General features: G+C 51.0%; 6 protein-coding genes across 6 annotated transcripts; 2 read left to right on the forward strand and 4 right to left on the reverse strand.

The window, feature by feature from the left end:
• Positions 1 to 556: 556 nt before the first annotated feature.
• ALTATR162_LOCUS485 (uncharacterized protein) lies at positions 557 to 3,209 on the reverse strand (the record flags this gene model as incomplete). Its single annotated transcript, XM_043308079.1, has 7 exons — positions 557 to 921; positions 984 to 1,675; positions 1,777 to 1,826; positions 1,867 to 2,685; positions 2,733 to 2,832; positions 2,882 to 3,024; positions 3,078 to 3,209. 7 exons carry the CDS (start codon positions 3,207 to 3,209, stop codon positions 557 to 559), a joined length of 2,301 nt encoding a protein of 766 aa, XP_043164014.1.
• A 1,277-nt stretch (positions 3,210 to 4,486) lies between these two features.
• On the reverse strand, positions 4,487 to 5,332 carry ALTATR162_LOCUS486 (uncharacterized protein; the record flags this gene model as incomplete). The annotated part of the gene is made up of 1 exon (XM_043308080.1): positions 4,487 to 5,332. One exon carries the CDS (start codon positions 5,330 to 5,332, stop codon positions 4,487 to 4,489), a length of 846 nt encoding a protein of 281 aa, XP_043164015.1.
• A 1,273-nt stretch (positions 5,333 to 6,605) lies between these two features.
• ALTATR162_LOCUS487 (uncharacterized protein) lies at positions 6,606 to 7,223 on the forward strand (the record flags this gene model as incomplete). The annotated part of the gene is made up of 1 exon (XM_043308081.1): positions 6,606 to 7,223. The coding sequence occupies one exon, from the start codon at positions 6,606 to 6,608 to the stop codon at positions 7,221 to 7,223; it is 618 nt and encodes a 205-aa protein (XP_043164016.1).
• Positions 7,224 to 8,816: 1,593 nt separating this feature from the next.
• ALTATR162_LOCUS488 (uncharacterized protein) lies at positions 8,817 to 10,001 on the forward strand (the record flags this gene model as incomplete). The annotated part of the gene is made up of 3 exons (XM_043308082.1): positions 8,817 to 9,137; positions 9,222 to 9,589; positions 9,638 to 10,001. 3 exons carry the CDS (start codon positions 8,817 to 8,819, stop codon positions 9,999 to 10,001), a joined length of 1,053 nt encoding a protein of 350 aa, XP_043164017.1.
• A 33-nt stretch (positions 10,002 to 10,034) lies between these two features.
• ALTATR162_LOCUS489 (uncharacterized protein) lies at positions 10,035 to 12,478 on the reverse strand (the record flags this gene model as incomplete). Its single annotated transcript, XM_043308083.1, has 4 exons — positions 10,035 to 11,552; positions 11,614 to 12,007; positions 12,055 to 12,119; positions 12,170 to 12,478. 4 exons carry the CDS (start codon positions 12,476 to 12,478, stop codon positions 10,035 to 10,037), a joined length of 2,286 nt encoding a protein of 761 aa, XP_043164018.1.
• A 1,266-nt stretch (positions 12,479 to 13,744) lies between these two features.
• On the reverse strand, positions 13,745 to 16,985 carry ALTATR162_LOCUS490 (uncharacterized protein; the record flags this gene model as incomplete). Its single annotated transcript, XM_043308084.1, has 3 exons — positions 13,745 to 13,882; positions 13,942 to 16,611; positions 16,659 to 16,985. The coding sequence occupies 3 exons, from the start codon at positions 16,983 to 16,985 to the stop codon at positions 13,745 to 13,747; spliced, it is 3,135 nt and encodes a 1,044-aa protein (XP_043164019.1).
• Between the last annotated feature and the right edge of the window lie 152 nt (positions 16,986 to 17,137).

Consider the following 17,137-nt stretch of genomic DNA (forward strand, 5'->3'; position numbering starts at 1 on the left):
GTTTTTTGTTTTTTTTTATCATTATACTTGACTACTTGCGTAATTTCATCTCTATACTGCCGAGCAAACGAGTCGAGTCGACGCGATTGGTTGCGGGAGGCCGCAAGCGAATGTTCATCATGATGGTTGACATTCCTTTCTTGCTTACTCTTGGTCCTTGTCGCTATTCGAAGCCGGTCTCGTGGTGTGTACGTATACATATATTGTTGCGGGATAGCGCCGGCTCCGACGAGATACGCTGTACTAGTGCTGTCTAAAAGACATACGACGTAGTTCCTCTGTTTGGGTGCGGTTCGACCGATCGTCACTAACTCCAATTCGTAGTGGCGTAGCGTGTCGAATATCAGAGTCCCGGTCGTAGTTTATGGCTGTTGGTGTTGGTGGTGGCTTGTCGAGCAAAAATGCGATGGGGCGACAATTAGCAATTCCCCATGGGGTGATGCCGTGATAACCACTGATACTATTACCAACACCATCTGCGTCGTTGTAGGTGTGTAGGTGTGTGTGTGTGTGTGGGCATTGTTGTTGTCGTGAGTGGTGACATGCTCTTGCAAGCTCACAACATGTGAAAATGATAGTTCCCAAACCCATCCATCTCATATCTGAACAGCGCCTCATTCAATTCATCATTCCCAGGCCATGGCAAGTACTGCGGATCCATCTTCCCCGTTGCAGGCTGCTGCAACACCATAATAACCTCATCAGGAAACGCGTCAGCTACATCGGCCCACACAAATGGTTTCGACGTCTTAACTATCGAATAGACGACTTGGTAAGCGCGGGCGGCTAGCATATTCGTTTCGCGCATGCCGCGGAGCGAGCTGACGAGTTGGCCGATGCCGTGGATGGAGGCGGGGAGGGAGTCGCGAAAGTGGTCGGGGCAGGATGTTGCTATCATGAGGACGGCAAGGGCTTGCATGACTGTCATAGTGGTCAGTAAGTGAGCGGTATCGGGAAACAAGAACGCCGAGGTGGAAACGTACTGTTGTGGACAATTATCCACCATGGCCCTTTCTCATACAGGCTTTTTATGTCAGGCTCGGATGCTAGGAGCGAGGCAACATCCCGTGCCGCTTGCACACACGTCTCAGCCACGGATAGGTCCAGTGAATTAAAGTCGTCGGTTCCCGCCTCGAAACATCGTTCGACCCGACGAAGTGATGGACAGGTAATCAGTATCTTCAGTCGGTAGTATTGGATTTTGAGCAAGAACACTTCGCGCTGTTGAACGTGGGCCGAGTTTGATTCGTCCGAGTAGACTTGGGGAATGTAGTCGACTGCCCATTTATCAAGATCACCAACTAATGAGCAGGTCATCTGCTGCACATAGTCCCAGGATGGCGCAGATCTACGTTGGGTATATAGACTGGAAATGATTTGCTGAGTCAAGAGGTTCAGATTGGTATCGGCATCCAGGAAATCGAAACTGACTACGCCGGCGCGTAGGGTTTGGTCGCCAATGACAACACCAGGAAGAGGCGTTGTGATGTTTTCATTAGGTATGATACTCGGCCGGCCCGTAATCGAACTGAGCAGGCTCTCCAGAGAGTGTAAACTCCACCATGTGCAGACCATACTTTGCCTTCGGGGGGCTGAGACAGATTGATCCTCGTACTGGACGTGCAGTCCGAGCGAGAAGGCCGATCGCATCGCTATGCCTACCATCACCCAGGCCCTGTCGATGACCGATCAGCACACGACATACATCAGTTGGAAGCAAGGATCTTAGTGGAACAAAACAAGGTGAGCACAGTCAAAGTATACTGCAGTACGTACCGATTGACGTGGCCAGCAGTCATGTAGTAAATGGCAAAGAGTCCCGCAGCCTGCAAGCGTTCAGCCTTAGTCAGGTGGAATTAGCGCAACAGAACTTGCCTGCGTAGTGAGCAGATCCGGAGCCGACATGACGACGATTGTGTCATTCATGCTAAGTAGTTGAAACGCGCGCGATAAGTAAACGACGTGATCCAACTCGTCAGCGCGCCAGTCAGCCTGGGTAAGGTGTGAGAACTTGGCACCTATGGCAAAGACAAGGTTCACAAGCGCGAACCACTTCTCCGGGCAGTGTATGGCCTGACCACTTCGGACCAAGGTGTAGTACTGGTGCAGTTGGTGTTCGATCGTGACTGGGAGGATAGGAAAGGAGCTCTGGACGGTCTGGGTATAAGATTGGAACAAAAGCGCTGCAGTGTGTTCTGGTGGGAGCTCAAAGGGGTTCCCACAGTTTGTGAGTTTGATGCCTTCGTCATCAAGGTAATAGTTGGTTAGGGAGATTTGCTGAAGCGGAGTTGCGGGGATAGACGCGGGGGATGCAGCGAAAGTCGGCGAAGGTGGCTGAGAGAGTGGCGCGATCGAGTAGCCTGGCCCAAATAGAACGGTCTCGACAGCCTGGACTCTACTCCGGAGGCTCTGCAGCCATTGTACTTCGGAGATCTGACCCAGGAAGCCTGCTTCAACTACATTAGGCTGTTCGCCACCTTCTTCATCGCCAGATTCTTCGGGTACAATACCGTCCAATCGTGGAAGAGGCGATTGATCGGATGTGGGCGATGTTTCTGCTGCGAGTGACACATAGCTAGAGGACGAGGCAAAGGGATGCATGCGCGAGTGGTGTTGGTAGTGCTGAGCGGCGGATGCTCGTGAAGAAGAGGATATCGACACAGGAGACCCGACTTCATCATCTGACTTGGCGATATTAATGACGGATTCATGGCCTGTGGGCACTTACTTACGTCCTGGAGGGCATCTTCAATCCTGCGCTTGTCGTCGTCGCTAACGCGCAAACTGAGGTCCTTGAGCACAGACACGAGGGCTTGATTGCGGTCTTTGGCACTGTAAGAGGGTCAAACTTGGAATTGTGCAGTAACACCAGAGCACTGACGTTGCTAGGCGATCTTTCCGGGGACGTTCGTAAACACATGTCTTATCTGTCTTCTCGCAGTAGTTGCAGCGGGGGAGACTGCCGCTACACTTGATCTCTTGTGTAGTAGTGTCAGATGGTGATGAGGCGCGCGTGACTTGGACCTGATTGTTGAAAACTCACTCCTTTTGTGGCAATTCCGACATGCTCGTTGCACTCTATCCCTCTGTCGCGACTTGGGTGTTGTGGGTGGCGGGCCGCGTCGGGCTGGTAAGCGTGGAATGGCGACCTTGAACTGCGACCCATAGGGACCAGCCGTCGGGGGTCCAGGTTGCCTGTCGTCTTGCATCGGGCCGCTCGCGAAAACTCACGCTGCGTGGTAAGGAAACAAGAATCATCTCAACGCATCTCGAATCGTGTCCACGCAAATAACCGCCTGCGTCATGAGGAATCAGAGATTGGGGATGAAGACTACGGCTTGGCGGGAGAGCAGTCGAGGTGATTGGTCTCGGTGCAGAAGACCGCATGGCCAATACTAAGCTTGCCCGCGCCTCTGCCCTAAGTCTCAAGCTTGCGCCGCTATTACAGGGGCGGTGATGGGGCAAAGACAACGTTGCGCTACGACTTGTCGACATGTACATGGCAATCATGGCGTTCTGCTGCGGTTGAGAGGGAGCTTCGTCGACGTCCAAAATTCAAGATCCGCATGCGCTAGTCGTCGGGCCCTCTGCCGTTCTGCGGCATCGCATCTCGAGTCGCACAACGCGCCACTAGGGGCTGCGCCCTACCAAAGCGGTAATTTCTCATCGGTGCTCGGAAAAGTCAACATGGGATTTGGCTCTGCCATCAAGACATTTCGATCCAGTTCGGCACATCCTATTTATGACGCTAGCACTGCAGTGTCATGTGCTGCTGATTGGTCCGCGCTAGCCAGTCAGGCTCTCGGGTACGCAGCTCGATTCGAGATGACCTTCACCGTATTTTACCGAGTTTTCGTGGACTCTCTTCTAGATTTCGCCTAAAGCACGCCATCTTCTGCCGTTTAGGATTACCGTCTTCGTTCTAGCCTAAGCAACACGGGACATGATGGGCGAAGAAGCCCACAATTCCAACACGATACCTATGTATAAGAGTGACATGGTAGAACGCACTTCGGTTGACATTGGCTCACAGGCTATCGTTGAGCCTCTTTCCCCAAGACATCGGATGCCAAAGATGTACAAGGTCGTGAGGGAACGGTTGTGCAAAGCGTTGCGCGATACCGCTCCGCAGTTGGGACCAGAAACACGTGCGTGCAAAGCCCAAGTTCTGAGCATTAGGTCAGGTGTACCTCACGGTGAGTTTCTTAGCTTTGTGACATTTCTTTTTTCAAGAGTACTTGTTCGCATGGGTATGATAGGGATTGCTGGAGTTGTGGTGGATCCGGTCAAAGACTACACACGCAAAGTAACCATGCTTGCTGCAAAAACATAAAGACTAATGTATGTGTTGTATGGGTTTAGTACATTCAAGACATAAGAGCGGAGGTGATTACGGTCTAAGCAATTGGTGTTTGGCGTAAACCAACTCGATTTAGAAAGAATCGCCATCATCGTATGAAAACGCTGATTGGTTTCTTTCAGTTGCTCAAGAATACTCTAGCCAAACCCCGCCAACATCGCTATCCAGCCTCTCCCTAGAACTTCCAGTCTTTCCAGGTTGCGCATTCGTTGCGAGAACAACATCTCCATACCAGAATCCCCGTTTCTTGACGTTTCCCCGCTCCTCCTCATTCTTTGGCAAACGTAGCACAATCTCCGCTCCACCATTGAGCTTCTCAACCTCCTGCACGCGTCCAAGCAAGAATCTGACTTCGCCGCCTGTTTCCTTCATAGCATGGCCAATCATGCTTTCGTACACAGTCTTTGTCTCTTCAAGCATAGCCTGATCCCGCATGATGATGCTAAGTTGTCTAACACCCAACACGCCACACGGATGCGTCGTCTTCGCCTCATCAAGCGGCACACGAATATCACGAGACGTGATGTCGTGGCAGAAGAACGGGACCTTGCCTCTGATGTTCTGCCCGCCCTTCTCTCCCTCAGGAAAGGTAACAGCCCAGGCTACATCAACACCATCAGCTCTCTTTCTCCCGCCTCTGATCGGCTCTGAATGGCTGCCCTTTACTGCCTCGTAATTTTTCTCCGGCGTAAGAGAATTTGTTAAGCACCAATCTTTCCAGCCCATGAAGTTGGCGTCCGGGCCCCACCAATGCTCAGGTGCGAGAGAGGGATTAATGAAGGAGATGAGCTCGATATAGCATCCATCCACAAGAAGGATCAAGGTATTCGATGTCGCGCCATCGGCGTGGAAACCTCCTGGAGTGAGTGTGAAGTTGTTCGAGAAGAACGGTGGCACTTCAGGTAGTTTCGTGGTTGGGTTGGCTGGGACGAAGAGGATTAAATGGTCTAGGCATTGCTGTGGTGAGGCCATGGTGGTAATGTTACTTCTAGAAGCGTGTTTTACGTGGAATGATGACAGATTCAAGTGGTTCCATTGTGAGTTGATGTGTACTTGGATAGTTCACTGTTGCTCGTGGAGTCATCGCGCTTAACTAAAAGGGGAAGTAGCTACCAGGGTAGAGGAGGGGTAGCTAGGTCCCGCCATCACTGCGCCATATGCATTATCTGCTGTTTCCTTACGATGTTGCCTGGAAGAACAGTTTGAAACTTCTAGATATCTGGTATAGAGGAACAAGGGTAGGTGGTTCAGCAACTGAGAGCGGTTGTGCCGCATCGAGCCGCTTCATATCAGCCAGCCGCGGGAGCCATTCTCGCTTGAAGCAAACCACTCCCGCATCATCACCATCTCTCTTGCATCAAATATGCATGACGGCCTCACGCAGTTTGCCCTTCTTGCGCAATTGGCCACCATATGCATGGTGCATGGGGGATCGCTTAATCCAAACCATACCGTGTCCTGTTGGTGCTGCAGGCCGCAGAACATGCGTTCCATGCCAAACTTAGATCTTCTACGTGGGGCAGGGTCGTCTCGGACTCAGCTGAAACTACTATGGACCATGTATCGTCGCTTTACATGCTCTGGGGTTTGAGTTGACGGCCGAAAGAGGCGCGACGGTGCGAAGAACTTCAAAGATGCGCAGAGACCCGGCGAACAACCATCGTCAAGTCGATACGGAAAATGTAGAGACCAATTCAGAGATCAGTGCATCGACTTCCTCAGCCATGGAACCTCATACTGAAGACGATCCCGATTCTTCAGAAGACGAAGTCGTCTAGAAGGGTCGATTGAAAGTTCGAACCAGTCCAGGCGCGCAACCTCCAGTCGACCGGCTAACTAATCCCTAGCGGAGACAGGGCGAAGCTGTCAACAAACGAGTGGTGGCCCCTTTGTATTATCCGCCTACATACTATAACCCTTATCTGCCTTATCCTCAACCTGCCTGGCTATCAAGCCTAGTTATTTCCTACCTAGGTAACCCAACCCCAGCCCATTTATCAGCCTACTCACGCAACCGTCTGCGATCTTTATATGACTTCCGTATCTCTAATAGGCATGCATGAACAGGCCGTTCACTCACCTGAGCTTGAGTATCCGACTAGGAGCATACTGCAGACACTCTACCCATATGAATTTACTGCATTCCGCGAGGAGCCTTCAAGCTTTTGTAGTGAGCTACCACAAATGTCGGACCGAGTTCTTCATGCTCCCCAATGTTGGATCGTTATCCTAAATTCCTGTGAGAATGCATATGTCACTTCCGTACTACTGTCTGACTCTGCCAGATATCGTGATTTCATGTGCCGAGCTCGATAGTACCGATCTTAGGGATTCAACGATTTCGCTCTCGCATCACAAGACGTACTTCCCACTTGTCATTGATCATCAAGGCCAGGAATCCCAGTGGACAGGTCTTACAACTCGGGATCGGTCTGCCGCGGCCGGTCATGATTTGATGGAGTCTTCACAAGCTGTTGCACAGTTGGAAACTGATACACAAACATACGACCACGACCTAGTACAGCTGTTCGAAGGAATGCGTGTCGAGGACTACAGGTTCCAAGATGATGAGTCTGATGCTCTGAGTATAACGACTACTTCTGAATGCTCGCTGGATAACGTAGAGATCACAACGCCGACCCAGGACGAATATAGCAAAGCGCAACAGCAATGTATCACAGCTAGTTCTCCAAATGGCGCGGATAGCCGTCTAGCCCAGGACCACTCTTTCGAAGAACCAGATAACCACGAAACGCTCCCATCAGCTCCAGGGAGTCCCTCTATAACACTGATCTCGCAAGCTTCCACGTTACTGGTCCTCGCAACAACTCCCATCCACTGCAGCTCGAAAGTCTATCACTGACAGTAGAAGAGGCAACTAAAGTAGAAGCGACTATTCTTGCACAGCTAAAGTCGTTGGAGCATCCTCAAATAACGACCGAGTACCTAAAAAAGTTCAAATTAGACATGTCCCGTGTTCTCAGACTATGGGGTGGCGCCCCACCTGAAGCACGAAGGCGCTAACTTGAGATTCTGACGCGGTTGCAGGCCGGTATAGCTCGTGCAGAACTGTTGCGCAGTATGTGCGAGCTAGAGTCACAGGGCACAGTCTTTTCGTCAAACCCCAGCTACCGCGATGATATGCTTAAAGCACTTGGAATCGAGAATTCATCGCCCAAGAAAGAATCAGAAAGTCTTGAGGCTATAGTCAGGGATGCTATGAGTCTTTTCGAAGGAACCTCAAACTCGAATACCACAAACGCAATCAGATCCGCAAAGAGATCACTTCGAGCTCAAGGCCAAGCACCCAAATCCGTAGTTTCTGAAAAGGCAGAGTTGTCAAACTTGGCTTCTGGGTTAGTCTGTAAAATGGTAAAACCATTCTTGACCTGGATATCGATGGAAGCGGAACTGGATCGGAAGGATGATATAGAGCGCATCACAGCCGAGCATCTTCACGTGGTAATGCGAGAGATTGAACAGGGTAACAGCCAAAGAAACGAACAGTCTTACAAATCTTCCAAAGAACTCACAATCTCCGATCTAGAGTACTCACTGGTTGCCACAAAACCTCAGCTGTCTAGCGATATCGACGCAGCCAGTCAACAACGAATCTCGAGCCGGCCAGAACCATGGATCACTACGTCGCAAGTGTTATTGGCTCTTGGGGCAATGTCAAAAAAGCTCCCACGTGAGGATCCGGTTCTTCACGTACAAAAAGGTGTAGTTTACACTGCGATTCATGATCTATATTCATGGTTGAAACGTTTCGTTGAGCTCTATATTCCGTGTGATTATCCACACTCCGTGTGCTACAGGATCTGGGGCTCAATGGCGCAGCTCAATGTATGTCAAAATGTTTTATCATCATTCTCTCTTACACCATTTGATAGCTGTCAATTGATTTCTTGAGAGAGGGTGCAGTACCCATTCGGTACATATCGTTCACTCCCTTACGCAAAGATTGTCTATACTGACAAGAGGAATAGAGTGCGACTCTTTTGTTTGATGATGATGAGCATGCAAAGCTCGTCTTCATCATACGCCCACTCGAAATGGAGTTTTTGCGCACCTATGGAATCAGCGAGCCAATTGTCCCAATTGAGTCTTGCTCAGCGTGTAGGGATGGACAGATATACAACTCACGTCAGGACGCTTTGCATCACCTTAGCATAAACATTACCGTGAAAGCTCGGATTTGGATCCATCAGGATGTCAGCAAAGTGTGCGTCGCCACTTTTTACGTATTGAAAACAACGTTCGCAACGAAAGAGCCAACAAGAAGCAACTACGGCTTCTACAGATCTGCATACGGTATCTTAAGCTGTTGGTCACGCGAGGACTGAGATTACATTCTGGGGTTACTCTCGATAAACATGACGGCCAGCACCGATATCACTTACCGGTAGGCCTTATCGACTGTTTCGAAGAAACAACACTCTTTCTGATGCAAGCTATGACGACTGTGGTTGCCATAAGGAACGAGACACGCATGTGGAATCATGTGCCGGGAAAAGCAATCGACGATCTGGAGACACCTACGATACGAAGTGCACTCGAGGAACTTGGAAAGCTGGGTGAATCCGCGCAAGCTTCTATGACCAAAGCTGAGAAGGCCATAGCTCTTGCTGAGGTCGAGGAGGGTATGGTCAGTATAGGCAGTGCCGAGCCAGAGTTGTTTGTTTCGATCTTTCTCCAAAACATCGAGAAGAGGCATCTCCTCAAAGAAGTAAAGATGAATGTCAATCAGCTATACCAGGAGTATACTTCCGAATTGGTAAGTGTAGCGCGCCCAACTAAAAACTATCAAACCCGCTACTTGCACTATCCATGCGCTTGGCTTTGGTCACTAACACTTCAGCAATATCAGATCAACCAATTTCCTCGCAAGCGTCTGCTTAGAACCATCCAAAAGCTTCAGGAAGAGCTTACCGTTGTTCAGCTCGTAAACTCGTGGCAACAAAAGACTTTCACTAGTCTACTCCAGGTTCTCGACCCACAAACCTTCGAAGACCCCATACCCGATCGCACCAATATGTATCCATCGGAGTTGGAGTGTATCAGTGACAGTCTCAAGTCTCTACAAACCAAAGCGGTAGAGCTCGAGGCTCTCGAGCACCGCACGCAATACCTTCGTGAGCAGCTAAAGCAGAGTGTGGAGATTCTCGAAGAAGACCACGGTAAAGCTATTCTGGTATTCACAATGATCACCACCATCTTTCTTCCGCTGTTAGTGTCCTTTATTGTCGCATATTAATATGGGCTAACACAGTCTAGCTCGTTCATAACAAGCTTTTTCGGCATGAACATGTCAGACATCCGCAACACAAATAGTACCCAAGCTTTCTTCTGGGCTACTGCCATCCCAGTAACCGCTGGTATCGTTTTTGCTGCAGTTTTGCTAGCGTATCGCGGGGATAAGCTGTACGACAGTGTCGTACAGGCCATGCACGAAATGAAAGAACAGCGGAGACGAAAGAACGTACAAGCACCTTTACAAAGTGGAAGGAAGTGGCGAGATCTCTTGTCATTTGCTCCGCCTTCTTGGGTTCTGCGCAGGCGGAGTAATCTCAAAATCGAGGGCGTTGAGCTGGACACTTTAAAATCTTCTTACGATGGCCAATCCGCCGTTGTAACATGAGGTTTACTGTTTGCGCGCCCCAAGAATACTATCTTATAACGCCTTCATCAACCCCTCATGCTTCACAGTCCAACTGCCGTCCTTGGGAAAGCCTGGTGCATCGCCTTCTGATCCCTTCCAGCCCGCCGCACAGTACGCAATCGCATACAGGAAGCCCGCATTACCAGGCATGAACGGCGGCGGGGTACCACCATCTCCGCCTCGAATCGCAAACCCTGCATCATCAAACTTCCAATAATCATACGCAGTAAGATGGTAAATCGCACGCTCGGGGTTGCCAATCCGCGCACTGTTGATAGCGAGGACAGGACGTCCCCAACCTCGAATCTTGTCATCGCCCCATACTTCCCAGACTTTGTCGGCGGTGCGAAGCGCGACTTCGGGGTCTACGGCGGGCGTATCGGGGAGGATACCTTGCATCATAATGAGGCTGCGGGGATCGCCGGTGAGCTTTAGGTCCGCCCACCAAGAGCTGTTGAGTCCATCGTATACAGTGTACAAGCCATCGATTTTAGGTGGTAAAGCCAGGTTTGCGGCAACGTGCATCCATTTCTCAGGAACAGGTTGGTGCAGTTTGCGCTTCCATTCTGCGGCGGCATCTAGACCGTAGCGCCAGTATGCGATCTCGTATGCTAGGTTGCGAGTAGAGTTTGGTGGTGTGTTTTCAGTCACACCGTAGGTTGGCGGACCGAGGTCGTACTTTCCAGTGGTTGCATTAAGGCCGGGATAAGATGCCATGTAGTCTGCAGTAGCAGTGAGTACCTTGTCCCACTTCTGAAGAGTTTCTCTTGTAGGGCTCGCCTGAAATGCCAAGTTCGCGAGATAGAACGGGTGAGGTTGCTGCCATATCAGCTGGGCGTTGACGTCGCCTGGTGAGCTGACGCCAGTTTCGAGCTCCGTCATCTTTGGCCATCGCGCACCTTCCCAGCCCATGTATTGTGCGCGAGCCAGAGATGAGGGAAGAAGAGTCTCGTATAGCTCTGGGAAGATGTCGTCAAAATACTCCTGGCGACCCCATGTGGCCCAGTGCGCGTTATGCCAAATCAACATCTCCATGTGAAACTTGCCATACCAGCCATTGTTCATCAGCCCACTTTCTTGCGGCGATTGACCCTTGGCTGCGCTATTTACGCGGACGTGGTACTGCGACTTGATGATACGACGCTGGAGCTCGGTCGCGTTCGGGTTGGAAGATGCAGTTAGATCAACGAAGCCGCCCTCTTTCCAGTACTTATTCCAGCCCCGCACATTCTTATCCGAGATCTTTGCGGGCAGGCTCGGCACACGTTGGTCGGGTGAGAACTGGGCAGTGAAACCGATCGAAGAATCAGCGGAACTTGTACTCAAGGTGTAGCGGTGTGCTGTAATGGAAGTTGAGTTCGGAGGCTCGTTTCGGGTCAGCTTGAGTGATGATTCTTTTGGCCATCGCAAGTTGGCAAAATATCGCACTTCTTGCAAATCATGCTGGATATGCGCCGATGTGCGATCGCTTCCGTCTTCCAATAGCGTAGTGCTGTGGTTGAGAGGAAAGTCGTATACACCTGCAAAGACCTACGGAGACGGTCAGTACATGACCAAGGTGCATCGACAAAGGAGCTCGATGGATACCTACTTCGTATTTATACTGCGTGGTATGTATAGGTGGATACGGGAAATCCAACTCGACCTGCAAAGCGCCACTCTTAATAAGATTCGACTCGATTGTAAAGGCAACAGCATCGGATTCGAAGTCGCCCTGGGTCACCACCTTCACATCTTCGCCGTCAACCTTGAAATTGGATGTGATTGTGCCATCCCACAACTCCAATTCTTGCCTTGACTCGGTGATGAATGATTCGTTGAGTGTACTTCCTTGGTAGCGGAGGCCAATGCGGCCCAGGTTCAGTCGGTTTGGATTGCTGATTAGCCATTGAGTTGCCTGCTTTAGCTTGGGATCTGGGATGTCGTAGTAGACTTCGCGTCCATATGTCTCGCGCATGACGCCTTTGTAATCAGAAGGTAGCTCCCTATACGCGTTAACGGCAACAAAAGAGCGCGACTGAGTACTCCATACCCGTTCGCAGGAAGTGAGTCATTGTGCCAGGCCCAGCTAGATAATGTATTGAAAGGCAAGTATGTCTGCGCTTCAAGTCAATCACGTGGTAGTTTTGGAAGTCCAAATGACATGCCTGCATTCCTGTGGTATCAACGTTGTACGCAAAGTTGCCGTTGCCGACCTGGAGAGGTGTCGTCTCATTGTCGATGAGGTTGGTTCGGACGATGTTGAACTGCGAGACTATTGAATGCCTGCTCGCGTCAGAGTCCTGAACCAAAATAGAATTGTTGCACTTGCCTATCAATCTTGCCGTAGACCAAAGTGGATAGCAGTAAGGTGTAATATGCTTGTATGGGAGAGGAGCGCATCTTGACTGTTTACTTGGTCCATTAATGGGTGTAGCGAGAGCGACAGCGTCCTCGCGAAACCATTTGTACCTCATGGTTATCGACGTTGCATCGGATCAGCAGATGATCGCATCCCCGTGGGGCACCGTATTCCGGGGTAAATGTACACCGAGAAGGATCCTGAGGGCTATCATGGCTGATGTTCGGTTAGTGCCTGGCTAACCCCAACGCTCCCCGCCTTTCTCGAAGCTTGATTAATTCCTCCGTTGGCGCATGCCCGGAACTTCATACCCTCGCGACGCGGCGAAGGTTGTTTCCATGGAAGCACAGTTAGACTCGTGCACTTTGGTCGGTTCAAATACCATACATGAACTGACGCAATCAGAATGGAATGATGACAGGAGGAAACTTATGGTAGGCCTAATATCCACGACTGCCTTACTAAGAAGCTCATGGTCAAAGCGGTTCGCGAACTAGTGGGTATCTGCATCTACGGATCAGCCGATAAAGTGATACATGAAGTAATACATTGTCGCATCGCGTAGAGACGCGCACCTGAATGTTGCAAAGACGCTGTTTTTGTGGTGAAGCGTGGAAAACCGCTACGCGGTGGGTATTCCTAGCCCCCTGGCATGCCCGTCAATTACATCATCGCACTTTCACACCCTCATGGCTTGTCCGGTGGCTCACCCACCGCATCAGCAGTGCTACGCTCTTACATCACTTCCGTCTCGCTTCAGCCCATCAGTGAAGCTGCCTGGCTGTGCTGAACCCTTACTCTGACGCCCGCAGACCGTCAAAGGGATCGCTCCATGAACACGCGTAACTCTATAAAGTAGCCCGTTTTCCCAAGTCTTACTCTAGCTGTGGAGAACTCCAATGGCACTCACTGTGGCTCTAGTAGTATTAGCATAACATGAACAACTTCAAGGTAAGTCTTCCTGTTAGCTCAAAGCGGTTGCTCGGAGTCTGCTTCCCATGCTCCGAGAAAGAGATATAGAGAGGTTAAAGCTTGCTATGTGATACGCATGGCCCTGATTGGTATTCGAGACGGTGAATCGCGGTGACTTCTTCAAAGGGTACTTGTCACACTTTCACCGCTGTGCAGAGGTGACTGGTGAAGGAGAATGCAACGTGCTTTGACAGGGATCTCGGAGACGCGCAGATATTGCCCTTAGATTGTTTTCCTCAAGCTTAACGCTCAAGTTTGGACATCCCAACGCAATGGAAATTTCCACAAATACCGCTGAGTTGGCGGTGCGATTACGTAGCCTCGCAGGTAGCATATCGATAGACGACAACGACGACCCTCGCGAAGAGCACAGATGGCGGAGACCAAGTTGAATTTGATCCTATCAAATCTACTTCTTCTTCTCCTCTTGTCCGTCATCGTCTTCATCCTCCTCGTCCTCCTCATCACTAGATTCCTCATCATCTTCATCCTCTTCATCCTCCTCCTCATCATCCGAAACTTCCTCCCCAAGAGCCTTGAGCCGTTCCTACATCCACTATTAGTCCCATGTTCACATAGGTCTTTGTCCGAAAGGGTGGAATATACCTTGTCCTTGGTCCTCTTCTCTTCAAGATCGCTGAGGACCATGATCAAGTCTTCAAGTTCGGTGGCCTTCTCCTTTTCACTTTCCTCGGCCTTTCGCAATTTATCTTTCAGTTCTTTGACCTCTTTCTCACTGACGCCCTTCTGGTTGGTACTTGGCTTGGCGGTAGTTGCTTCTGCTTTGCGGGCCTTTTCTTCTGCTTTGCGGAGCTTCTCCTCCGCTTCTTTGACCTTCCATGTTTGATCCTGTGCTTTCGTCTTAAGTTCCTGATTCTCCGCTTTCAGCTTCTCAATAGCCGCCTGCAAGCTTTCCTTGTCTGATTTGGATTGCTGGAGCTGGGTTTCGTGGTCTGACTTCGCCTGCTGGAGCCGCGCTTCCGATTCTTCTTTCAGATGCTTGATCTGTGTTTCTTTCTCATTGGCGAGTTGCTCCTTCTCCTCAGTGAGAATCTGGAGTTGTGCTTCGCTGTTCTGCACATGACTCTGTGCGTTACGCAGGGTCTCTGTGATGGTAGCCACCTCAGTCCGTGTCTGTATAAGTGTGTCCTGTAAGTTCCTCACGTTGTCGATGGCGTCCTGTCTCGCTTTCTCTGAAGCGTTCAACCTCCTCTCCAATTCCCCGCACGTCCGATGTGCGTCATGGAGTTGCTCATCGTACTCCTGTCGCACCTTTGCAACAGCAAGATTCGCGTCTTTATTCGCTTGTTGCACTTTGTTGTTCAACGCAACGATTTGAAGATTATACTTGTTTTCCGTTTCCAGCATTGCCTGTCTGTGCTCGCGATCCTTCTTCGCAGCTTCCTTGTCGATATCGTCGTGCAGTTTGTCGTTGATGCGTTTCAATGTGCTGCGTTGCTCCTCGGCGGATTGCTGGGTCTTGCGATGCTCAGCCTGCTCTTGATCTATCTTTTGCTCTAGAGTCATGAGTAGTGCTTTGAGTTCTTGGATCGTTTGCTCTTTCTCGTCGCGCTCCCCGCGGAGCGCATCGACTACATCTCGGTCAATGCCGTCGTGCGACTGGTGCTGTTCAATGTTTGGGTTGCGGTCGATGGCTCGAGATAGCCGGCTGAAGTTGTCTTTGAGAAAGTCTACAAAGGCTTCATCGAAGAAGATATCTGGCAAGCTACCACCTCCACCGCCATTTCGGGGCAAGACCTCGAAGTCGCGCACGAGTGGATGGCGTCGTAGTTCAGTGATGGCGTCGAGATACTTGTCGCGACCGAGCTTCGACATGAGTAATGGTTGAAGTTCGCGCCGTGGCACAGGTGAGTCCCTTGTTGAGAACTCGTATACGACTCCCAGTAGTGCTGCACAGAGACCACGAATCACGACGCGATCTTCTCCAGGGGTCAGAACGGCTTGTACCAGACTCTGCAGGCTGCTGGCTTCGCCCAAGAAATCATCTACTGCAGCAGCATCCTCGAACAGCCATCCTAGCAAAAGCATGAGATAAGCTACTGATATGCGCTCATCCTCCCCGAGTTGCAGGCTTGCAATTAGGTTCGCTGTGAGCGTTTGTATGCACGTAACGACCTCCTCGCCGCTCTCTGCATCTCCCTCCTTGACTTGCATAAGGGTGTTCTTTGCTTGATAATCATCGAAGATGAGGTGGTAGATGAGGTTTGCAGCAAACCAGATTCTGTACGGGTCGCCCGTGGGTGGAACTTGTGGTCCGGCCATCAGAATCGTCAGAGCATTGGCTGTTTCATCGCCGCCCTGGTGACCATCGATGGCTCGGTTGAGGAAATGCTCTTTTATTTGCACGTGGTTGTAGAAGTAGGCCTTGATACACTCACAGCCTGCATTGCGCAAGTCGAATAGCTCATTCGGTGCTGGGGAAAGGACCAGGTTGAGGAGGGCTTCGATAACGTACACAGAGGCTATGCCGTTCGGAGAAGTAACGGCATTGGTAGCGGGTTCGACAATGGGCCTGACCTGCTCTCCAGCGAATCCTTCTTGGAGCCGAGCGTTGCCTCTGATCAAATCCGCGAGGGTGTTGAGAGCCTCGATCTTGATGGGCATGGCCGTTGCAGGGTCGAAAGTGATGTTCAGGAGCTGTCGGACGAGGCCATGTTGTTGAAAGACATTCTGGTTTTGTAGCGTGCCCGCGCTACCCTTGACGAGAAACATGCGCATGATGGCTAGCAACCCCCAGATGTTCTTGTCGCTTTGTGGACTAACCCATTCATCCTCGTCTTCTGCGCTTGGGCGTGCCTTCTTGGGCTTCTTGGCTCCTGGTAGCAGCGCAGCGAATCTCGCGACATGGCCCATCTCTCTTATGTTGGTCTGGTTGGACACATTGTTTCGTACAAGGATAGCCAGCAGGCTCAGGCAATCTTGAACCACGACGCCGCCCTGTGTGAGGCCACCGTCGGCGTGTATCATGTTGAAGACTTTGGTAAAGGCATCCTCAAATACGAACAACTTTTGGAGTTCGGTAGAGGTGCGAGATAGGTCAGTCAGGACGACGAGGGCTTCGTTGCGAATAGCATCGCGGGGGTCGTCCAAGGTGGCTACTAGGCGCTCAATGCCGCCGGGGGCTGTGAGGACGCATTCCTGTGTTCGCTGGGGTCGTGCTAGCGAAATGGCGCGTATGAGTTGCAGCGAATATAGGCGGGAGTAGAAGTCGGGCGTGTCTAGGAGGTCGAGGAGGAGGGTTATGTTGTCTTGCCGCTATCATAAGCTCAGCACTAGCAGGCGTGTACGAGGACAGGACGTACCTGGGAGAACTGGTCTGCCAGCAAAAACTCCAGCTCTGGCGACGCCTCGGGACTATTCTCGTCCGGGTGGAAGAGCATGAGCAGCGTCTCCAGCACCACCTTGAGCGTGTCCACATCTTCTCCATCTTTGGTTAGACAAGCTATGAGTCCTTTGAGCGCTTCTGATGCGACCGAGGCCGGGTATTGTTTGGCGAAGCTCCGAAGGCCGAGGATGGCGGCGCGACGGTCTTCTAGGAGGGTTGCGCTCGTCAATCTCCCACTAAGAGTGCTGATGGTGTCGGTGGCCGTCTGCTTGGGAGGCGCATTGGCCTCGAGAACTCGCATCATCTTGGTGGATGGACTAGTCTACGACCTCATGGTAGGGAATTTGCGAGAGTGCGTACAGTGGTGTGTTTGCCCGGTCTGCCAGCCATAGGTAAGCCTCTCCGTATAACTTTCCTGTACAACATGTCGTGGTCTCTCCACGTATAATTTAGCGC

This window comes from Alternaria atra (assembly GCF_907166805.1).
Source record: "Alternaria atra isolate CS162 genome assembly, contig: 21, whole genome shotgun sequence".
NCBI classification, from domain to species: Eukaryota; Fungi; Ascomycota; class Dothideomycetes; order Pleosporales; family Pleosporaceae; genus Alternaria; species Alternaria atra.